Source organism: Lagopus muta, chromosome 3 (assembly GCF_023343835.1).
Source record: "Lagopus muta isolate bLagMut1 chromosome 3, bLagMut1 primary, whole genome shotgun sequence".
NCBI classification, from domain to species: Eukaryota; Metazoa; Chordata; class Aves; order Galliformes; family Phasianidae; genus Lagopus; species Lagopus muta.
This window is the reverse complement of record NC_064435.1, coordinates 47,148,153-47,173,153: the sequence shown is the minus strand read 5'-3', so window position 1 is coordinate 47,173,153 and position 25,001 is coordinate 47,148,153. Positions and strand designations below refer to the sequence as shown.

The window sequence follows — 25,001 nt, the reverse complement described above, 5'->3', positions numbered from 1 at the left end:
GGATATGAACTAAGCTGACTTCACTAAAAACTGAGGATAAAATATTATTTTAAGAAAGTTTATATTTCTAGTTATGTTCAGCGATTTGTAGGTTTATTAAATGAAATTTAAACACTTAAATGTGACTCTTTTTTTTCTCTGCTATGCTCTGAAGTTTCTGAGCAGCTTCTTCTGGCTCATTCAGGTGCCCCAGCTAGACTGTGTGCCCTGTAAAAGTGGGTTTGAGCTGCTGGGTATTTCTGTCTGGTTTTCGTCCCAGCACCTCCTTTCTTTTGTGCTGTTTCCTTGCATACGAGGTGGACAGCTTGTAATTAGAGGGCAAGAAGATTGGTGATGGATGTGTGCTTCATCAGGTGCACAAGCAACTTAGATGAGAATCCATGCTGAGGTGCTTCAAACTAAGTCCAGTTCTTGGTCGTGGCACACTCTTAGGGGGTTTTAGAAACCTTGTCCAAAACAGAAAGTTGTGGTGTTTAAATCTATATCATCACTGTAATAATGTTTTCTTGGATATGGTTATTTCTGTTTAACCAGGCAGTTTAAAGTACTTCAAGCAAAGACATGCTGGAATGGAAATCTTATCCATGTTTTTCATCAACGTAACATATATTAGGTTATATTCATTATCTTGTTCACACCTGCAGGACTTTCAGTCTCTGACTGGAATTCCTGACTGGGTCAGTGGAGGCTGGGGCGTTTCAGGCTGTGCATATCCTGCTGCTGTCTTCTTCCAAAGCATCTGGCACTAGTTACTCTTCCTATAGGAAGACGGCCAACTTTGTTGTCAGAGCCATTGCCCAGGCCTGTGGTGAATGAGGAGCTCTTGGTTTGAGGCTGAGGCTGGTGCTGAAGACAGGATACTGAATTAAATCATCTTTGGTTAGAGAAGTCATTAAAAGTTACGTAGGCTTGTTGTCTTCCACCTCCAGTCTGCTTTTCTTGAGCATGTATTGGTTTGATTGGAGAAGCCACCTTTCCTTTCTGTATTGTTGTACAACAGGTGGTCAAAGTAAACGTAGGATATCTCAGCTAATGTAGGCAAAACAATAATTATAAGTAAACACCATCTTATGTGTTTTGCAGAGCAGGCTATGTGTCATGCATGACAAGATTATTTTCTCCTTCATGTTCCTGAAACTTTTGCCTTTCCTTAAAAGGAGAGACCACCTCTACAGATTTCACTGTCCCAAGTATGCAGGGAGTGGGAGGAAATCCTACATGTTTAATCCAGACAAAACAGGTGCGATGGGAGAAAACTGAAACTGCTTATGTCTTTCTGGGCATTACATCACTGACAATCCTAATTTCCATTTTGTTCATTAGAATTTTTCATTGCAATTGTGTTTGTTTTTTTGTTTTTGTTTTACCTCTGTAAACTAAACACCTAGTGAGGCCTTGCAGTTGGATGACAGAGCGTGGTATGCTTTGAGATGAGGGTGGTACTGCCCTTTGGAGCAGCTCCATCTCCTGCCTCTCTGTTCAGGAGCGACAGTAGATGTTGCTTCTAACGAGAAACCTTTGTCTGAGACCATTCAAATAGGAGGACTGGAAACCCTCAGTGTCCTTCACTGATAGTGTGTTGAAAGTCTGATACATCTGGGTAAGTCTCCCACCTCTAACCCAGTCAAGCATCAGAGGAAACACATTTCCATCATATTTTTTGTCTTTCATGACAGACATGTTAAGAAATCCTGGAAGGATGTGGAAGATTGAAGGATCTTATTCTTTCTTATGTAATTCCTGTTTGTACCGAATTTCTTAGTAGTGTTTTGAGATGTGGTGTTCCTTCTGAGTACAGGTGTAATGATCTTGTCAGCTTGGTCCTCTAATAGAAGGATCAGTCAGACTCAATCATTAACTTAGTGTAAATTTAAAAATCTGTTTTCTGTGAAAAGCAGGAGTTAGAACAGAAAAATGTAGTGCTTGCAACACCTTTAAGCTCCCTGAAATTTTTATTTATAAAAGCAATCTTCTGTGCACTGTTTTTTTTCTCCATGCAGTGTCTTCCATTGCTCTATTAGTTCTGCTGGCTGTGGTTTGTTCTGCCTCTGTGAAATCAAAAGGATTACCATGGGAGCCACAGAATTTTTCATTTATAAATATGTATTTACAGTCACCATAGAAAGCAGGATTTGATCTGTAGAGGCATTAGGATTAAAAAAAATTCAAATTATAGTGGTGATAAAGGACAATATTTCTTTAAACATATTTTAGCATGTGAGCAGCCTAAGGTCTAATAGTTACTTTTCTGGGTAGAATTACACTAAGAAGCATGGCAAACATTGAATTTCAAATAACCTAAGTCCTTGCTTCAGTGTCTTTTTTTATACTTCTTCCTTTATCTTCACTTTTCGCATCTTGTAAGATCATTAATTACAAGGTCATGTCAGTTGCACTTTAAATGCATAATCATACAGACTCTCTAAGGTCTCGTTATGCTAATATTATTGCTAATTATAAAACTGAATCCAGTGGTACATCATTTTTTGAAATGTCATAGGTTGTGAAATAAGGAAATGTTGCAAGTTATGGCAGCTCATAAAAGATAAACTATTGCATGATAAGAAGCACATAATTTGGGAATGAAAACTGTATATACTGTGCAAAGGACACAAGAGAGTTTGAGTCATTTTTTAGTTCATTTCTCTTTATCAACACAGTGAATTGTTTTGTATTTAAAAAAAAAAAAAATCAACATATTTTCATACCAGAGAATCTTTTTAAAGATTAAAGGAATTTGTTAGATGCTATAGTATTGACCAGAAGCTTATTTTTCTGGTTATCTTCATTTCTTTCAGTCTATGTCATTTCTAATTAATGAGTTTTAGATACTACCATCTGAAACCACCTGTCTGGTGAATGCCCTGCATTGTTTGCCTGGCGTACAAAAAGCCAGTATAGGTTGAGTGTCTCCAGTGACATATAGAGTCAGCTCTGCACTTGTTTAAGCAAATAGTCAGCTGTTAGCTAATGGATCCATTAGTGAACTTTCTACAGAATATCTTGTAGTCATTACAGCATGAAATTTTAATAACTTCAAATCAGAACTGTTTGAAATATGAGGACCTTTTTCTGCAAAACATTTTTCACATTTCAGTGCTGAAGATGCTACTTTTATGAGTAGAAACTTTGTTGATAATGCTGAGAAATAAAGTAGCAGTGAAATCTTCAATTTTTTGGTTTGTGAGTCTCAAATTCTTTTTCAGATTATATAGCATAGGATTGTTTGTTTTAGGCAAAAAGAAATTTGCAGTCTTGCTTTATTCTTCTAGGAAGTTATTTTACTTGCATTTAGTACCTGATTTAGTACAGAAAGAACAACTCCCTAGAGCATCTTTTCCTTTGTGGCACATTAGAACCTCTCTGTGCAGCTACTTTACACTGTGGTGAAGTCTCCAGAAGATATCTGAGGAAGTAAGTGATGGATCATAACAAAAGAGAGGGATCAGAATGCCTTCAGTTTGGCCCTAAGAGGAAGATCGTTTTTTTGCTGCTGTTTTTTGATGTTGGTTGGTTGGTTGGTTGTTTTTTTTTTCCTAGTGGAGTTTTTGTTATTAAATCATTGACAATAAGTGAAGGAAACATGAGGCTCTCCCAGCATAAGGACTTCAAGGTTTCTGAGCCTAATCTCTGTCCCTCAAACCCCTGATTCCAATGGGTAGAATATGGGAAAGTGGGAAGAACACACAGTTCTGAGGCGTATCAGACTGCGGTGCAAGAATGCTGGCTGTTGCGTTGTTGGTTCATTATCCATGTGATGCTCCTTCGTGCCATTGAGAGACCTTCCTTGAAGTGCTCTGAGAAACAGTGTCACAAGGAACCAGTGAATAAGTAACTTCCATATCTATCAACCTTAAAGAGCAAAGACATTTGATAGAGGAGTGGATTCCCACGTGGTACCAAAGCTTGTGGAAGGGATGGACCAGGCTACATACGCCCCAAGGGAATGGTTTGTCAGTACCTTAAGACACTGTGTCTCTTGAGGAAAAGCTCACTTGTCTCGGGCTGGGTAAATATCTTTCTGAAATGAAAGCGGGGGAAAAAAAACCTTGGAAGCCATACTTCTTGATGCATTGAACAGTGTTTTCCATATGATCTAGCACTCTGCTCTAAAACTAAGTTGGAAGAATAAGAGGGCAGCACTGACTCTTGTAGCTCTGTGCTTCTGAAGGTGCCTGTGTTACTGTCTGCAGGGTTTGTAGAGTACTGAACCATGATGAACTTTTGCCCTTTGTATGACTTCTCCAAATGTCACAAGTCAAAATAATGTCCCTAAGCACTCGTTTGATGACAGTTTCTTTCTTGAGTATGCTTATCGTTCTGTTGATTTTTGTGTGCATCCTGCTAACCTTCATCCATCCTTCCACTAATCACTTTAGCTACTGCCTCTTGAAAATGTTCTACCACAGGATTGCTTCTATCTAGAAAGCATTGAAAGATATCTGTGGTTTTACTCCTGCCATTCGGAGTGTGGCTTCCTGATAGTCCTCCAGCCAACTCCTTACCACCCCACCAAACATGCTGGCACATTAATCACCGTCAACAGGAAAGTATTTGTTTCAAAGGAAGAATAAGCTACCGAAGTTATTCTATGATCTAGAATGATTTAACTAAAGGGAATGGACTTGTGGATTCTTCAGTCAGCACTTGTTTCAGTCAGTGGACTGACTTCTGCAAGGCCAACAAGAACTTCTCATCTTTATGTCTGTTTCTAAAAAGAGTCTGGTGCTTCAGAAATGCTATGGCAGAATGTGATTCTTTAATGTTTTGTTGCTGACCAGACAAAGAGTAATGGAAATAGTTTTAAGTTATTTCAGTTAGTTCAGTTATTTGAGTAATTTTAATAACAAATGCAGTACCGCAATAACCAAATCCAGCATCGCTACCAGCTGCTTAGGATATTTTCTTTGATCCAGTAATATATTGCAGGACTAAACAGTAATAACTTTTTTTTTTCTTCCCATATTGTGGGCAGTCATTTTTCTCTTCCCTGCTACTCACCCTTGTGTCATCTTCCCTGTCCTTCCTACGCTTAAATTCAAACAGTGTTTATCAGAATTTTCCACCTATGTTTTTGACTTTCAAAAGCCAAGTGTTTTGCTTCTGCAATTTTGTTTTGTGGGTATGCAATTATCAAAGTAGAAGAACGTTTAAATTTTTGTATGCTTATTTCTGAATGTCTGTCTCCTTGAAGAGCTGATTGAATCTCTGCTGTTAATCTCTTTAACCCCAGAAAGAAGATTACCTTAACAGTGAAATAGCTGGGGAGGGGAGAAGCAAGGGAAAGAGAGGCAAACTGTATTTCTCCAGAATGAATTCAGGTCTTCAATAAGAACTTTTTACTGCAGTGAAGTTCATCAATGGAAACTTTTTGCTGCTAGCCACATAACAGGTGATATTAATTGTAACTGCATAATCTGCTGGCATTGTCAATTACCATGGGACTGGTAAAATTGTTTCTATCTTGTTTTGTTTTTTTTTTAATCTTGAAGTCTTATCAGTCTGTTACAAGTTAACCAAATACCAGAAATGAGAGGAAAAATGTTTGTGGTGAAAATGGTTGAATGTTCTTACTTTTTCCTTCTAATCTGCTTATTAACATAAGTACTTTTGAATCACTCATGATGCTTAATTTTTAACCAAAGGTAGGGAATCACTACTGTTAGCAAACATATTTTCCCGAAGGTTTTTGGACTTGTATTCATAACAAAACTTTGACTGCAGTTGTTTAAAGAGAATCGAAGAAGTAGGCCTCAAAGTAAGGCAAGAGTTGACAAAAAGCAGTGAAGTGGACAGAAAGTTGTGCTTCAAGTTGTTTTTGCGGTGGAAAACGATGCGTTTTATGTGTTTGATCCACTTGCATTGACAATCAATAGCTAGCATTTCTACTACAGATTGTAAGGCTTCTTCTCCCAGGTAACAGTGATAGGACAAGAGGTAATGGCCTCAAGTTGTACCAGGGGATGTTTAGGCTGGATATTAGGAAAAACCTCTTCTCCAAAGGATTTTGGAGGCATCAGCACAGGCTGCCCAGGGAGTGGTGGAGTCAGCATCCCTGGAGGTGTTCAAGAACCATGTGGATGTGGCACTGAGGGACATGATTAGTGGGTGATATTAGTGGTGATGGGTTGACGGTTGGACCTTATGTGTGATCTTAGAGGTGTTTTCCAACCTTAATGATTCTACATAGACAAGGTGCATTCCTCACATGTATATTTGAATCCTACTGATTGTGATGAGTTGTTGATAAAATAAGTTGCCAATAACAACATCAGAAGTAGTAAACGACTGAATAAGGTGTGCTTTCTCTGCGATGCAATTTGTAAAAATGCAGTTCACTTGATTTTGTTGCTTCTTGTTTCCACACCAGTAATTGTCTGTTGAGCATTATAGTACAAGGGACTGAAAAGACAAGTGATTATTCTTAATTTTAACTATTGTATGGTACATCAACAGCTGTGGATGTTCTTCTTTCCAGGAACTCTGATTTGAGGCCCTTAAGGAAATTATGGCATCTTTAATATTGTGATTGTTAAACAGAGGAAATTAGAAAACTTTCGGATTGAAAAACTAAGTTTTCTCTTTGTGGCTGTATTAAGGCAGTATTCATTTAGTGAGATTTAATTTGTCCTAGATTTCTGTATCTAATAGTGAACAAAATAAGAGAGAACTGAAAGGGGGGGGGAAGGGGGAAGTTGATTTGCAATGGGAAACAGTTTTTCTAACTTCTAGTTAAAGAATCCTGGAACTGCTATTGTAATTGTTGAAATAGTATGGAGATGCTGAAGTAAAAGTAGGGCTTGGGGTGTTTTTTAGTTCTTTTTTCCCCGTAAGAATTTAGGAATTTTCATGTCAGGCTAGTTTTACATCTGACACAAGCTCCTTTTCTTGTTCTGATTTGTTTCCCAGCTGAAGCAAGCTAGAAAATGCCTGCTATCAGTTGTCACCACTTGATAAGTGACAGGTGGTGACTTCTTAAGATGTGGTAATTACAATTGCTTGTGACTGTCTCCTCTCTGATGGCTGTCAGCAGGTAAGAGGTGTCCCTGCAGTAAACAGCTCTCACGGTCTGCCTGTAATGGAAGTTTGTGGCCATCTTGGGCTGTCAGGACTGTAAGTTGTCACCATTCAGGGTGCAATTCAGTTTCTAAGCTCCTGGATGTTGTAATTACTATTGTAAACATTCTTCTTATTTTGTTTCAACTCTGGAACTTAATCCTGTCCTGCAGCAATGATTATTACGGGTTCATTTGTGAGTTGCATTAAGGGAAGCTGGAAATAGGTGGAGGCTTCCCTACATCTATCTTTAAAGATATCCATAGTTGTAACGCCATCCACAGCACAGGACTTCATTGCTTAAAAAAGCAAGCAGAGATGCTCCACTTGTTTCCTTCACATCATGGCTTACGTGGCTCTGTACTTGTCACCTCTGTTCAGTTGGTCTTTCCCAACTTCCCTGGTGGAGAAGTTTTCAGTGTCTTTTCTTCCTCTGTTTCCCAACTGTCTATTTTTTGCCTGTTTATTTGTTTACCATGTTCAGCAAGGAGATGGAATGGATGGAAGAATAATCAAATACATTGTTTGTGTGTGTTGTAGTAGGAAAAAATAATGGCATCCTCTCTAGTCTGGGAATAGCTTAGGTCTTATTCTAGAAAACTTTTTCACCAAGATTTGTAATCTGCATGCAGTAGCAATTAGTAGAAGTTTTGGGTTTTTTTGGTTTTTTTACAGTAATTAATCAGTGTTTTCAGCAATTGCGGCAGGGAATCTTCTGTGTTAACTATCAAAAGATGAAGCATCCAGATGAACTCAGTTTTTCTTCTCATTTTCACAGAAGCAACCATGGGGTGCATTAAAAGCAAAGAAGATAAAGGTCCAGCCATGAAATACAGGACTGATAACACTCCAGAACCTATTAGTTCCCATGTCAGCCATTACGGGTCAGACTCCAGCCAAGCAACACAGTCACCGGCAATAAAGGGATCAGCAGTTAATTTTAACAGTCATTCTATGACTCCTTTTGGAGGGCCTTCGGGAATGACACCCTTTGGAGGAGCATCATCTTCATTTTCAGCTGTGCCAAGTCCATATCCTAGTACTTTAACAGGTGAGTATTACATAAAATTCTTCTTGTATTATTATTTATTTGTAAGCTTCATAGCCATATTTAAAAATAAGAAAATGAAAAGAATACTACTACCCCTTGCCACACAAGTGGAAATTTAAAATAAATTGCCTTTTAGGACTTTCTGATTTTCAGTATCTTTTCTGCTGACATAATAATGAAGCCCATACCGACTAGTGAATGGAGCTACGGGGCTTTTTTTTTTTTGCTTTTGTGGTTTTTAGGACCATAGCACAGAGGTGTTGGGCATGTTAGAGGTGATAATGGGAGTAGATGTCAAAATTGTTATAAATTCTATGTTCTTGAAGGGATGTACATGGAATAATGGCTGTAACACAAATTCAGGAAACTCATAGTGTGATTTAATCTGAGTCTTTTTATTAGCTGTGAGTTATTTGCATTAAGGCAGTGTGGAATCTGTTCAATTACAAAGACAATCAGGATATTCAGTATGTGCTGTATACTTTAATATATGAACAGGATGTGTTAAATAAAAGAGCAGAATTCTATCTGTTGATGGTCATATTAAAAGCTAAGTTGAAAAAAGTAGAATTTACAAGATGCAGAGAAAGTCTTGGCTGATGTGCAGACTCTGAAGATACAGCATTTTAAAGCAATATACATATTTGATGTCATAAATGTGCCTTTCTATAATTGCCTTAAAACATTAAAAAAAAAAAAAATCACAGATTGTTGTTGTGCACATGGCTGATCCCAGCAGTTCACTTAGTTTTGCTGGATCTTTTTGAGAGGAAACTGATTTTCTTTTATTTGGGAGGTTCAGAAGAGAGAACAGAAGCCTTGTACAGACACTTCACAAAATATGGCAAATAATTCTGTTATCAGTCTCCTTCTAGTTTTCCCACAAAAAAACTCTAGTGTTAGCACAGTTACACTGTTTAAATGTTTACTTCACTACAATGGCATTTAAAAGCTTTTCAACACAACAAATTTGAGGTCTATAAAAATCTGCTGTGGCCTTGACACTGAGAAATTCAGGAAAACAAACTGTCACGTACTGATTACCTCATGCTCCCTTTTTGGAAATTCAGTAAAAAACAAATAGTGAAAATGAGTGTCTATCCCATCTCAAATTTGTAACCCCATCTGAAACCCAATATTGGATGAACACATGCAAAAGTGAAGTGATGGCAGCCTTTCTTCTTACTCACTAGCTCTACCAAGTAAAGTTTGGTGTGCTTACAGAAATCCTCATCTCATCTAAGAAACTTCTGTGTATTGCCTCTTGTAAGATTGGGTTCTTTGTTCACGTGGGAATCACCTGCAGTACATTCAGGCCCTCATGGGTATTACCAGACACCAGGAATGCAGCCCCCAGCTACTGTAAATCCTTTTCTGCCAAGATCAGAAGGGCTGATCGCTTGCCGGTCTCTGTTCATCCTAGCCATTAAGAATATTGTATCTTGGCTCAGAGTCAGTAGGAGAGATTTCTTGTGGAAAGACAGGTCTTGAACCTCATAGGTGTGGATTTGGGCAGACTGACTTGCCCCCATCATTTTATGGTCAGGTAAAAAGATACTGCTTATATAATTATTCCTCCTTGCTTTGTAAGACCAGAAAGCCATTCGTCCTCAAACACACACATTTTTCTCTTTAAATAAAAATGTACCAACAGTTGTTCAATAAATCCACTTCTCATTTTCAGATCAATGAGGGTTGCTTGGTTTTTTTTGAACGGATTAAATGACAAACTTCATCTGGCTGTAAGCTTTCAGTGTTTGTCACAAGTAAACACTGAGTCAGGATCTGAGGCCCTTTGTTTTGCGAGACAAAATAAAAGAGATGGGCTTGTCAGCGATGTCTTACAAAAGGTTGTCATCTTAGCTTGTAGTAAGGATGAAAAAGAGTTGGGCCACCTTTGATCCTCTGGAGCAGAACTGGAAAAGAAATCCGAGTGAAATTCACTCTGCTCCTGTACTGTACGTTCTTTTGTCATCAGACATTACAAATTCAGAGAATGGTAAGACACTTCACAAAATATGTGAGAACAGAAAGTTTGACTTATTTGAAGCTGTGTTTTCACTACTGCTCTCTAGTCCTCATACACAACAGCAAAGGAAAGCTCTCTCCAAAGCTGGTCCTTGGTTAAAGAATGAAAATTCTGCGCTAATGAGAGGATCCCCTTCAAGGAGTAGTGTTTTGACCCCAGGTAGTTTTAACAACTAGACAAAAGACTTCAAAAATCACTTGAGTTGTATCTCCTTGTTTAAAATATTCTATGCTGATGCTGTTCACCTAAAGCATTTTATTATTCTGTGCTACAGAATAAATAACAGTTCTGCATGAGAATGATTTGTATGGTACCTGAAGTGTTGAAAGCAAAACTTTGGAAGTATTGTATACTAGCTTTATAAATTATTTCTTTAAAAATAGTCAACACTTATAATTAATGATAATTTTCTTATCTCATGATTTGCATCTGAATGCTTTGTTTCATTACTCTGATTAGTGCTATACTTCCAGTAGAAATGGATATTTCTCTTGTTTCTATATTAGTATCTTTCCAGATACTGTGCAGTTTGTTTTGAAGTTTTTGGAGTCTCCCAGCAGTTTGATAAAGATCTATAAGTTTTTGTAATGTTGTGACTTGAGAGTACCGATCTGCAGAAGAATTCTCAGGGGATGTTTTATTTCTTTAACATTCAGTTTCAGATTGTGTGAAAATGATACATATTGCCACAATTTTCTTTCACCGAGTAACAGTTTGTCATCAAAATAATGCAGTAGTACAATAATGTGGGCAATAATTGGAAGAACTCCTGATTTTCAACTTAAGTACTCCTAAGTTCTGGGAGATGTTTTAACTAATTTTCTGTTTGTAAATCATACTTCAGTATAGATTATTATTATATATATTATATATATTATTTTTTGTTGTTGTTTTGATTTTCTAGAAGAACTATAGATTCATTGCCATTTATGGCCTACTGATACAGTGTGAGCACAGGAATCTCTATATCAAACAAAAATATTTAAATGAAAGCATCCATTGTACAATAATACTAGGTATAGACAGTACTCATCATGTATTGTATTCCTCCTTTCTGATCATCCTCGCATTAGCTATATTGTCTAAGGTTAGACACAGCATGTTCCTGTGTGTCCTGCTACATACATATGTGTGTTAGAAATGTAATGTTACACTTAAATTAATTATTTTATTACTTGAATTATCATTAGACTTTCTAAATGCCCACTACACTGTAAAATAGCATTTTTGCTTCCTTTAGCCCAAGTTTATTAAGTAATCAGCTCTTTCAAGCACAGAAAATGTTTCTACAGTAAATGAAGGAGCCTGCCTGCTCGTACAGACTTGTCTTGTCCTTGGGTCACACTCAGTGCCCTGAGCCTGAAGTGGGGTAGGGGAAGCAAATTCCTTACAGTTGGTGGAGCGCAGCTGCTTGTCCTGTGAAATACAAGAGCTGTTCTGAAAGCAGTGTCTCCTATTTTATGATGCTGACCAACATCATCAGAAGTGGATGTTGGTAGTATGGCAGTAGAGGTTGAATCTTCCCACCACCATTCCATTAGATGTTGTTGCCACGTGCAGATGGCAGCAGAGGGGCAGTCTGACAGAATGGGGTCTGACATGGAAGTGTGTATGAAGCAAAGGTGTGGGATTGAATTCCTCTGTACAAAAAAAAAATAAAATAAATAAATAAATAAAAAAAGGTACCTGCTGACATTCATCAACACTTGCATAGCATTTATGGAGACCAGCCAGTGAATGTGAGCACAGTGAGGCTGTGGATGGTGCATTTCAGCAGTGACAACAGCAAAATGAAAGACAAGCCATGTTCGGGATGGCCATGCAGATTTTTATGAGAATGGCATGCAGGCTTTTGTTTTTCACTGGTATGAACACACAGCTAATGGTGGCAACTCTTGAAAATAGTTTTGTAGCTGAGAATTTGTTCAAACAAATAATGTTATTGTGCTCTTTGTATCTGTTGTCATTTCCATGAAAATAAATAGGAGACATTGCTTTCAGAACAACCTATAGAACTTAATCATTGTTTTATGGAAGAATGCACTGACTGATCTTATTCAGCAAATGTAGGCTTTAGTGATTTCTTCATTGAATTTCTTAAGAAGATTAGTTTTTTTTTCTGATGTCAATGTGTTCTGCAAATGTCTCTCTGTAAGTGCTCTAATCATTAATGTACTTCTAATGATACATCTAAATACTTTCTTTGCTGTGGAAATAATATACTTTTTAGCACTTTTTGCTTATAGACTTTCCTTAATTTTAAGGAATGAGCTGATTATTGATCACAGCTGCCAGAATGAGATGGAACCCGAAGCCTTCAGTTGCTTCTGAATTAAAATTGACGAGCTGTTTTCACAGAGAAGTCCTTAATTCAAGTTCTGCAGCATTAATGCTATATCTTTTTGTTTTTATTTTCTTTTTCAAGGTGGTGTTACTGTATTTGTGGCCTTATACGATTATGAAGCTAGAACTACAGATGACCTTTCATTTAAGAAAGGTGAACGGTTCCAGATAATAAATAACACGTAAGTGTTCTCGTTCACAAACTTCTCTAGGGTGTTGTTGGGAATAAATAGATCCTCGGCACTTCTTGAAATTTAAGTGTCATGTTTCAGTAAAGAGTGATTGGAATTTTTTTCTTAAATGAGAGACTCAACACAGATGGGGGCTGAAATAGTGATACTGGTTAGATGATGCTTTTGGGCTGAGGTCATGTTTGGGGGCAGATGTCAAGATGTAGTGGCTGGGGAATCCCAAAGCTGCATCCTTTCATTCCCTTCTACACTGAAGCACAGCAGAGTGGGAAAAGCATAGTCTATCAGGCTCTGTGTGTTATGGGCTTCCACATCCATCAGGGGTGCATGTTTGATTTTCTTGTTTAATTGCAGTGCTATTCTGATCTTATAGCCTGATTTATAGAAGCCTGGAAAAGAGGAAAGTGTTTTTTCACCTTGAAGACTTCTTAGCACAGCCAAAAGCTGATGTAAATACTCTAATACGTAGATGGAGCAGTTTTCACTCACCCAGTTCTCTAATTTTATTAGCTCACTTCCTGCTTTGCGTGTTGCTTACTTACATCTCTGCCATAAAATATTTTGTTGCAAGTTTGCATTTTATATATATAAAAAAAATATTATATATTTATTTATTTATCTTACATTAAACATTAAAAAAAAAAAAACCCTTTAAAATAAAAATTCCTGTAAAAGGCAAGGCACTCACATTGTTTATAGTGAAAAGAAAAATACATTCAGCTGCAGCACAAATTATAATTGTTGCCTTCTCAATTAAAATACGACATGTGAAGATGCTTCAGCAGTTCAGGACTGATGTATTGTTCGTGTGTGGAAGATGTAACTGATCTTACATTGCAGGGAAGGTGACTGGTGGGAAGCAAGATCCATTGCTACAGGAAAAACAGGCTACATCCCAAGCAATTATGTAGCTCCTGCAGACTCCATTCAAGCGGAAGAGTAAGACATTGCATCCTGTCAATCTGTTCTTATTATCCATTCTGCATTTAGTGCCCTGTAATAACATTCACTTCAGTTACTGCATGCAGCACTTAAAGGTGTAGTGGGATTATGCCACTAATTAAAGGATAGGAAGGCTGTGTGGGTGTTGTCAAAGGTATAATTGTTAGTGGATGTGAGGTAGATGCTTCTGCGAATGTTTTATGCTTGCTTGCGACGTGTAGCTAAAGGAGAAAGGATGGAACAGTGCAGTAATGAAGATGAGAACTGGGAGACGTGTTCTATATTTTATAAAGAGCAAAAATACGTGATCTTTTAATTAAGAGTTCGCACATCCTCAACTCTAGGCTTTTATCTGTATTTTTGTTTGTTAAAACCTAACTCAAAATCAGCTGTATCTCTGGTAGTGCCCAATGTCACATTATAAAAGTAACATTCGTATTGACAGCTACTGCTAATCTATTCTTCTATAAAGGCTTCCTATTGACAAAATGGTTAGGGACGTCAAGAACAATCGTAAGTTGGGAAAATTGCATTAATTTGGGTACCAATAAATCCCGCATTTATTTAAAAACAAAAACCCCCAAGAGCTTACAGAATTGAAGTTATTTTAAGAATAATGAGTTGGAATATAACTTTCAGATGATCCTTGCTTCAAGGGAATAATTGTGTTTATTGTACTACCAATGTGAAGCTCTGCAGCTCTTGATGTGATACACAGACATGGTTCTGCCAATAAGCAATTCCCTGATACGTTATCTGGGCACTTCTGTGTTTCCTACTGCACTTCTGGGAAAACTGCCCAATTTCCAGGATATTTCCTGAATTTCAAGCTGAGAACATTGCATGTTGTTGCTGCTCTCACCTGGCCCTTTGCCATTTAAAAATGATGGTGTCAAAGGCTTGCTGTTATTTATTATATACAATGCAGGCCCTTGCATTTCAGCTGTTTTTATAATTGAAGTTTATATATATATATCTATATATACATAAAATTATTGTTATTATCGTCTTAAACTATGCAATAAAAATATATCATTCTGGCTACAGTGGTGTTAAAATGGAAATGGTGGCCCTTTGCAAAGTAAGAATGCAGTGCTTCTGCACAGAGTATTGCTGCTAAGGAGAGACGGAGTGGTCGGGGTTTGTCATAGGTTTATGTCATGGATGGAGGTGAGAGTGAGGGGCAAAAAGCAAGGAAGCTTTTTTAAGCTGACATTATTTTAAAGAACCAATGCTAATTTTATTTAGTATTGCCTCGCTATCTGAAATGTAGCTCATTTGCTTTAGAACTCATTTGGTAGCCCTTAGCTTTGATTGTATTTATAGATTTTGTTGTAATTACAGCTGGAGTTGCAAATAAAAAAGCAGTATACAGCTTTAAGTTACTAGGATTTTCTTTAAGTGGTCTTTCCTAAGCCTGGAGATGTTTATATTCCAAATTATATACTGCTTGAGATAGGATCCATATTATGCTTATGGTTTTTGAATGCTGCTATTGTATAAATGTTAAAAGCTCATAAAAGAACAAGTTAATCCTGCTATTATTTTATTTTATATAATAACACTTTACAATATAATTTGTAAATTGACATAGTGTTGAGAAGAGGCATTTTCATGTGAAGTAATTACTGGGGTTCAGGTTTGCTTTAGTAAGACTAAATGTTACGTCCAAGTTGTCTCAGGTGTGTGTATACTTTCACGACCAATTCTAAATTTGCAGGTCAACTTCAGCAGTCAAACTGAAAACACAAATGTAAAAATAAGTTTAAAATCTCTAAGTGATCACAGAGGCCATTCTGATTGCATGTCAGCAAAATGATCCCTTCTTACCTACATTTTTGCCAACTTTCCAACGTTTACAATGCCGGATCTGCTTGATGCTACAACAGTCCCAAATTAAAATGTTGGAAATTTACACTTTACACCATTCTATGACTTCAAAGGCATGCAATCAAAATATATTTAGAAAATGTGTTATTACAAAGTCTGGACATTAAAATGATTTATGCTGCCTGTTGGTCAGATCTTCAGGGGTGTAGGAGAAATCCCTTTTCTGAAAGAACTTGGGCAAGAAAAACAGCAGGTGTGTTAAAACATCCGTGTATTTTTCAATATTAGAATGATGCAACAAAGATGGAGAAAAGTACGTTCACTACCATAGGAGTGTTTCTACATGAATGTCAGAAAAAAGTGCTCCCTCTACTGAAGGATGAGGTACAGCTGAAGTTAGAACAGGAGGATCCAACTGGAAGTAAGAAAAAGCCTTTCACCTTGAGGATGGGCAGCCTAGCAGAGTCACAGGGCCTGGACATTGTGCAGGATCCATCCTTGAGGGTTTTTAAGGGGACTGGATGACACCCAACATCCAGGTCTGATCTCACAGCTGCCCTGCCTGTAGTGAGGGGCTGGACAAGAGACCTCCCAGAGACTCTTCCAGTCTGAATGAACCTGTAATCGCATGATAATGCCACACACCTCCTCTATATTAAATACGTATGTTCTTCAACATATGGCTGAAATTTCTTAAAGAAAGCATTTTGGACTGCTGCATGTTATGAGAATACTACCAACAGAATTTCATTGTCATCTGATTTAGCTTGACCTATTAGCTTCTTTACCACAAGGAGAGTGTTCCTTCCAGTAATAAATTCTGTTGATGCTTATTATTGAACCATACAAAATATTTGCAGACAGAAGCCTCTTAAGTATTTTGCTAACAATAGAAATTAGTCATGTAGAAATAGGTCATCTTAATCTCCTGATTATATGGATGTCATTACTTTTGTTGATCTGTAACTGCTTTGTAATATTAGTAATCTAGTCAGTGCTTGAGACTTCCAGATTTTCTCTTTACATGGCTATCAAAGCATAGGCAGCTTTTATTTAGATATATTTCCTTTGACTTCTTCTAGGTGGTATTTTGGTAAAATGGGCAGGAAAGATGCAGAAAGACTACTTTTAAATCCTGGGAACCAGCGTGGTATTTTCTTAGTAAGAGAGAGCGAAACCACTAAAGGTACGTGTATCACTGTCTCTTCTTCTTCCTCTCCCACCCCTGCAAAGGTGAACAGGATGGTCATTTTTATATCTGTTACACTATATGTACACATATAAAAACACTGGGGAGAGTGTGTTGTTTGTACTCTGCGTAGGTGAGGCGCTGGCACAGCTGCCCATGTAAGCTGTGGTGCTCCATCCCTGCAGGCACTCAAGGCCAGGTTGGATGGGGCCCTGGGCAGCTGAGCTGCTGGGTTGCAGCCCTGCCCACGGCATGGGGTGGGATTGGGTGGGCTTTAAGGTGCTTTCCAAACCAACCTATTGTATGGTTCTATGATTCTGTGCTTCTAATTTTTTTGTAAAGCAGCACATATGACTTGTTTTCTAGGTGCTTACTCCCTTTCCATACGTGACTGGGATGAGGTCAGAGGTGATAATGTGAAACACTACAAAATCAGAAAACTTGACAATGGTGGATACTATATCACAACCAGAGCACAATTTGAATCTCTACAGAAGTTGGTGAAGCACTACAGAGGTAAGCCTAAATTCTAATTTGATTTGAGATATGCATATGATGAGATATGCATATGCATATTTGAGATATCGATATATTGATTTGCATATGATGAGGAATAAAAACGTCATGTGTAGCCTGCTTTTCAAATTGACTATTCTAAACTTTTTTTTTAATTTTGATTAACAGTAAATACAATAGTTCTTTTATCAACATGAGGATGTTGCTTTTGCTGTAGCATTACCGTTGTTTATCTCTGAAGCTTATATTTTCCATTTTCCAGAACATGCTGATGGACTGTGTCATAAGCTGACAACTGTTTGTCCCACAGTGAAACCACAAACACAGGGACTAGCAAAAGATGCCTGGGAAATTCCTAGAGAGTCTTTGAGGCTGGAAGTTAAGTTGGGCCAAGGATGTTTTGGTGAAGTGTGGATGGGTAAGAGCTTAATGTTATCACTGTGAATGGTTTTAATAGTATTTCCAGTAACTAATTTTCAGAATCACAGAATCACAGAATCACAAGGTTGGAAACGACCTGCAAGATCATCTAGTCCAACCACCCTCCCATTCCTATCAGTGCCACAAGCTACTAAATCATCTCTCGTAGCTCCTCATCCAGGCGCCTCTTGAACACTGCCAGGGATGGCGACTCCACCACCTCCCTGGGCAGCCATTCCAGTGCCTGACCACGCTCTGAGAGAAAAAGTTTCTCCTAATATCCAACCTAAACCTCCTCTGGTATAACTTCTTGCCATTTCCTTGGGTCCTACTATTTGCCTGGGAGAAGAGGCCAGACCCTTTTGCACCACAACCTCCCTTCAGGAAGTTGTAGAGTGCAATGAGGTCTCCCCTGAGCCTCCTCTTCTCCAGACTGAACAATCCCAGCTCCTTCAGCCGCTCCTCATAAGACTTGTGCTCCAGAACCCTCACCAGTTTCGTTGCCCTTCTCTGGACACGCTCCAGGGCCTCAATGTCTTTCTTGTAGTGAGGGGCCCAAAACTGAACACAGTACTCAAGGTGCGGCCTCACCAGTGCTGAGTACAGGGGGATGATCACCTCCCTGCTCCTGCTGGCCACACCATTTCTAATGCAGGCCAGGATGCCGTTGGCCCTCTTGGCCACCTGGGCACACTGTCGGCTCATGTTCAGATCTCATTATGATCTCATAAACAATCAAAGGAAAAAAGAATGCCAATTACACATACATATATTTGAATAATGTTCATTGTAGTTCAACGTAGTTAACGATCTAAGATTATTCTGTTACTTAACAAAACAGAAGGGGAAAAAAAGAAAAAAACTTTTAGCAGAAAATCCCTGATTTTTATAGTGGGGAATAACATTTTATTTGCTTCTCTAGGAACCTGGAATGGAACCACAAAAGTAGCAATTAAGACACTTAAGCCCGGTACAATGATGCCTGAAGCTTTCCTTCAGGAGGCTCAGATCATGAAGAAATTACGACATGACAAGCTTGTTCCACTGTATGCCGTTGTTTCTGAGGAACCAATCTACATAGTCACTGAATTCATGACAAAAGGTGTGTGACAGAACGGTCTAAAGATATTACGTTCAAAAGATTATTTAAGATCACAGCAACAAATGATATGTTTAATTAATGTTAAGTTTAAGGAAGCTGAAGTATAAGTGATAATTCTGATTAAATTAAAATGAGCAACGGTTGACCTACTTGAAGCAGTTCTGATTTAGATCATGGGTGGAGACATGACTTTTTTTGCATATCTGTGTCACCCTTGCTAATCTTCCAAGTTCATGGTTGATTTTTTTTTTCCCTTTGTTTTTAGTGAGTAGTGCCTGGTACATTTAAATTGGGTGATATAGCTGGGAATACCATTATAACTAATATGCTTGCCTTGTAGATAGGTTGTGCTCATGACCACAGAACCAGTTGCTTGTGGTTTTCTTTCTTTGTTTATTCACTTTGGTTTTATTTTCTATAATATATTTTTTTTTAAGGTTGGCTTTTAAAAATAGCAGAATCTAGCCTTTATATCTCCTTGATTTCAGTCCTTCATCCTTCTTCCCTTGCTCTTTTTTCCTTCCCCCTGCTCCTGATATGGAGACTTAAGAGATTTAGGCTGAATATGGAAGTAAACATTATAAGCATATTAGTATTAAGAAGAAGCAGATTCTCAAATCATTTCTTCCAGTTTGTGAAAAATGTCAATTTCTCTTTACCTCAGAGAAATCTTGCTATCCTGGTAGGAAATAGGAATAATGCCAAAACCCAAGAGAGTAACTACTTGCATTCATTATTCCACTACCATTACTTTATATCTTGCTTGGGTAATTTTTTTTCCATGTTTGAATGGATATATATTTTTTAAATGTTTTGTAAGCTTTAAAACAGAGAGAGAAATAGAAAATCTTTAAGGTTACTTCTGTGTTGTTATTCCTAAATAACAGTAGCCAACCTCTTTGTTGGATCTTTAGCAGCCATGCAAAATCAGTTTTCATCGTTCAGAAATCAGGTTTTGGCAAGACAGTCAAGATAAACAATTGCTTTCTAGGGACGTTATAAAAGCAGAATGAAAGAAATGGTGAAGTAGGTGCATGTTTCTTTAAACCATACATTTGAAATAGCATTGAAAGCTTCTGTTGTCAGAGATGAGATTTTAACATACTTGTGAAAATTGTTGTTTTAAAACAAGCACAAATCCTTGGAATTCATTTCTAATGTAACTAATGTAATTTTGTGGGCATCATTCTGTTGTAGAAAATGGGAGAAGGTAGAATGTTATAAGGAATGGAAAATACTTTTGTTTTCTCCTGTACGGAAGAAGAAGCATCAAAATAATACCAGATTCAGAATCATTTATCTCGTATATAGTTGGAACTGGAATTGGAATTTAACTAATTTGGAATTTAACTACGAGGGTGGGGTTTTTTTTTCTGTTGTTTATCATGGGGAAAAAAAATTATCATGGGGAAAAAAATTCAACTAGGATACCTGGAATATTAGGCAAAATCTTCAGGCAAATAGTTATCAAATGGAAGTTTGCTTTGTTAGTGTTCAGTAATCTGAATTAATAAAATGAATACCAAAATGCCTGGCTAAAACTTGCACTGAGTACCAGGGCACAGTTGACTAGGGGTATAATCACTGAGTTGTGTTCTGGAAAATGAGGGCTTTTCAAACTCAGGTATTGGAAGCTGAATGCATTAACTGTAATGTCTAGTGGAGAAAAAAAACCCTCAAGTTTGTGTTTTCAGGTCAGGTTAATGTGTGCTCTTCTGTAGTTTTTTCACTGAATTGTGTCTTTTACAGGCAGCTTACTAGACTTCCTGAAAGAAGGAGAAGGGAAGTTCTTAAAACTCCCACAGCTGGTGGACATGGCTGCTCAGGTACTGCATAGAAGACAAGAAAACTGTGTTTTGTACTTAGAGAGAAGACTTAAAGCTGTATCAGATATCAACTAAGGTTAAATATTGAACACTCCAGCTATTGTATGCTGTTCTTTCTTACATCTTCCGTTGTAACTTGGTGATTTCTTTTCAACAAATTACAAAACTTAGAATTTAGATAAGCACCTGTCTGGCTTGCTGTTAGAGCAGCAAGTTCTTGCTATGCTCTACTTCCTGTACTTACACAGTGAGAATGGAACTAAAATAAAAGGATATAGCTTAATGCTTGGGATAAATGTGCACAGTCATGAGAAGTAACTGTAATAAAACTTTATTTTTAAGATTGCTGATGGCATGGCTTACATTGAAAGAATGAACTACATCCACAGGGATCTCCGGGCAGCTAACATTCTTGTAGGAGACAATCTTGTGTGTAAAATAGCAGACTTTGGTCTAGCAAGGTTAATAGAGGACAATGAGTACACTGCAAGGCAAGGTAAGACCGATTTATTTACTGATTAGGTAAGTCCAGTTGCCTTAAAATTATTTAGAACAATTACATTTAGCAGGTCATTATATTGTGTATGCATGAATAAAGATTACATGTGCTTTTGCAGCTGTTTTTGGATGTCATTCTGCCTAAATGCAGGTTTTTGTGAATTTTTATTGTTTTAAGTAAATTGTCAGATTTTTCAAAAAACATTTCAAATTATTTTTTTCAGATAAAAACTTTCCTATAGTTTGAAGAGATCTGCAGTTCCAGAACAGATCTCCATTGCTTTCTGACCACATTTTGAAACGTATTTACAAATCTCAGAGGTCTTACCTGCTTCCAAAAATTATAGACTGCTCAAGTTTGATTTCCCATGTGAAATACTAAAATACTTAACCACCTTGAATTTGGCCAACAAAGAAAACTGTAAAAAATACTTTGAGTGCACTCTTTTATTTAAAATATTTTAAAGTGTAAGCAAATCACCCGTGAAGAAGGGGAAGTCAGATATCTGTCTTTTTAATGTTTGCAGGAGCTAAATTTCCAATTAAGTGGACTGCTCCAGAAGCAGCATTGTATGGTCGGTTTACAATCAAGTCAGATGTGTGGTCATTTGGAATTTTACTGACCGAGCTGGTAACAAAGGGGAGAGTACCATATCCAGGTAAGAGGAAATTTTTTCTTCTCTTTGTGGTACTCTGTGCTTCTGAAATTACCTTTTGTACTTTTCTTACTTCCATCCAGAGCCCACAGTAGATTAGCAGAGATAAAAACCTAGTCACACTTCACTGCTTCCTTTGTTCTCAAAGTACTTGTTTGATTTACAGATTAACTGTTACAATGATTTTTAAAGTATTTTAAAATTATAGCATTTGTGAATATGACTGGTAGTTCTTTTAAGATTAGTGGGTGTTGTTATGTTTTCCTATCTATCTGTTCTTGAAAATCTCACTTCATACATTTTCCAGTAAGCATCCCAGAGTGAACGTACCAGACCAGTTTTTGAAACTAGAAGTATGCAATGTGATCTACTGGATATTTTGCCATGAATAGAATTATAAGGCAGTCCTGCTAGGCATATAATGCCTTTTTCTTGGCCTTGTTTCAAATTGAATAGAACCCAAGGGAGACAGAAGGTATTTGTGCTTAAGTCTTTCTTTTTGAAAGAATGGGCCCAAGACACTGGTAAATGTTCTATAATAAAACATATTAGTAACTATAAAAATGAACAAGAAACAAGGAGTAAGGAATTATCAGCACGATGAAATAATTTTTAGGAAATGTGTTTAAACCAAGATTTAAAAAAATTCATTCTTTATAAAGTGCTGATGTGATAGAGTCACATGCACATCATGAACAACATTGTGGTGGAGGAGGGGTAGAGGAAGACTTGGAAAAGCTTTCTGTTTATCTCTTCTTTGTTTAATGTCATTCAAAGCTAACATGCTTTCTTTTTATTAGGAATGGTGAATCGGGAAGTTCTGGAACAAGTGGAACGTGGATATAGGATGCCTTGCCCACAGGGCTGCCCAGAATCCCTCCATGAGTTAATGAAACTATGTTGGAAGAAAGACCCTGATGAGAGACCAACATTTGAATATATACAGTCTTTCCTGGAGGACTACTTTACTGCTACAGAACCACAGTACCAGCCTGGGGACAATTTATAAGCCAACAGTCTATATAACATGCACAACTCTGCCAAATGTAAAAGACTTGCAAAGAATTCCTGACGTCTGTAAGGAATCAAAAGAAAGAAAATCTTCGCTACTTTGCATGCTCTTAATGGCAAACTGGAATTTCATAATACAGTTGCACAAAACCACTTTTCAAGTGTTATAATCTAATTTACCAATGACATGTCTTTATTTCCTATTTCCCAACTTATTTCAGGGTCCAAAGGAAGCTTACTGAAAATGTGAGGTAGTAAAATGAGTGTTGGTGTGAACGGTAGCAGGAAAAAAAATGTTTCATATCTTTTATTTGTCCAACATTTAATCATCTTCTGAAAGAGGGAATTGTCTGGAAGTGATCTTGAGGGAGGACGTTTTTAAAGCAGAAGAACTTTGTGGGACCAAGCAATTCCATTCCAGTTCTATAAAATTTCCTATGTCCAAAATTATGTCCCCCCCCCCACACCCAAATATGGTACCACCATATTTGATGCATAGTCTTGATCTTTAAGCTTCCTCTTGCATGGTCTGAATTTGGGTAGGCAGGTTAAAAAGAAATTGGAATGGTGAGTGACGATCTTGATCTGAATGGTACACCTCAATAGTGAAATTAGAGAGCGTAACACACTGTGTTAATACTTGTATTAATATAACTGGAAAGTAGCATGAGAGATTTTTCTTTTTCTCTTTCTGCGTAGCTAATTAAGAATAATGAAGGTAACTAGAAAATGAGGTAATATTTTATAAAATTATGTGATAAAGTATGGTGATATTTGAACTTGAAACTATGTGATACAATCAGGGGAGGAAATCCTTTAAAAATTCTAAGTTCCTATCCTACAGTGAGCTCTTAAGTGGGAAGACTACCTGAACAAAGCTCACCTTGAGAGCTAGGCTGGAGGTGGTAAATGGACACTTCTTAGTCCTTTTGCAGAGACAGATTTGGTACTGTTGTATGTGGCTCGTGTGTTAGTAAGGGTGGGTGCCACAAACGTTAGATGTCATTAGTTCAGGGATTTGATTGCACTTTTGCTTTTCTTGACTATTAAGACACCCTCGACACAGTTGCTCTTCCCTCTTACGCCCCCAGAACTATTTAACTAAAAATAAACAAAAGAAAATGTGAAAACTTAAAAACTAAAGGGAGAAAATATATTTAATGTTGTCCAAATATAGTGACGTGGAAATTTGCTGGCAGTTGGCCCAGCTCACACTACATCCAAATTTATTTTCTTTGGCTACTGACATATCAAGCAATAACATCATGTCTTTTATTCAGCAATTTGCATGACGTTTTTGAATTTCTGATTGAGCTTATATACTTTAATTTTGAAACACTAAACTCTTACACAGCTGTCAGGTTTGAATTCGTATTAGCATTGTAAAGCTATCCAACAAATGATTTTCAGAAAAGCTGATGATATAGTTCTGGTACTAAACCTATCATTTTTCATGAGTTTGTACTCAGTTGAATCCAGCTACCAAACAGATCTTTGTAAGAACAGTGCCATCGTTTTCCATTTTCTGTCATCATCACTCATCACCTATACATCTGTGGTTATCAAATTTTAAAAGGGCTTTATGTAAGAAAAACAAAACAAAGAAACAAAAAACCCACAAAAAACAACAAAAATTAAAAAAAATATATATGATGGAATTTTAATTTTTCTAAGTATTTTAAAATAAGTAACACAATCATGTGAGTTTATGTATTAATACAGCTATAACAAAAAATGCCAAAAATGACATTGGCATTGTTTGGATTTTAATTACAGAATGGAACAGTTCATTGTAATAACACTTGTATAGTAAAGGAATAAAACACTAACTTAATGAACGTGTTCATTGTAAATGGTTGTGTATTATAAGACTTCTCCAAAAGAGTTTGTATGTTTATGAAAATTTATTTGTTTCACCAGAAGATCTTGATGATGTGGTTCTTACCCTAACAGAATCTAAAATTCACATTCACACTTTTTATATAAATAGTAATAAGTTTAATTATGTAACTAAGTATTTTTATAAAGTATGGCATTGTTGAACTGTTTTGCAGAATTGGTTCAAAATAAATTTCTCCTTGATTGCATCTGCTTATTTGGGAGGGGAAGAGACACGGGGGAACGAAAGCAGAGTGGTCTTCATACTGAGGGGAAAAGGAGTGGAATAAAAGGGGAGACTGAACTTAGAAGCTGTAGCTGTCTTGTTGACTTTGGGATGTATTTTTATCCACTGTAAAGTGTTCCAGTGTACTTTAAAGATGCTGACTTTGTGATGTGTTATAAACTATTGGTGTCAAAGGGGAGATATTTTCCAGAGCAGTTCAGAAGTCCTTGGCAGGAA

At 37.2% G+C, this 25,001-nt stretch overlaps 1 protein-coding gene across 1 annotated transcript in view; it reads left to right on the top strand.

The window, feature by feature from the left end:
• YES1 (YES proto-oncogene 1, Src family tyrosine kinase) overlaps positions 1–24,747 on the top strand; it is a 52,185-nt gene extending 27,438 nt beyond the window's left edge. The window contains exons 2-12 of the mRNA XM_048939280.1: positions 7,835–8,107; positions 12,562–12,661; positions 13,511–13,609; positions 16,525–16,628; positions 16,998–17,147; positions 17,410–17,565; positions 18,490–18,669; positions 20,419–20,495; positions 20,838–20,991; positions 21,521–21,652; positions 22,450–24,747. Of these exons, the coding sequence (XP_048795237.1) occupies positions 7,843–8,107; positions 12,562–12,661; positions 13,511–13,609; positions 16,525–16,628; positions 16,998–17,147; positions 17,410–17,565; positions 18,490–18,669; positions 20,419–20,495; positions 20,838–20,991; positions 21,521–21,652; positions 22,450–22,658 (1,626 nt within the window). The 5' untranslated portion in view covers positions 7,835–7,842 and the 3' untranslated portion in view covers positions 22,659–24,747. The remainder of the gene's footprint in view (positions 1–7,834; positions 8,108–12,561; positions 12,662–13,510; positions 13,610–16,524; positions 16,629–16,997; positions 17,148–17,409; positions 17,566–18,489; positions 18,670–20,418; positions 20,496–20,837; positions 20,992–21,520; positions 21,653–22,449) is intronic.
• The last annotated feature ends 254 nt before the right edge of the window (positions 24,748–25,001 follow it).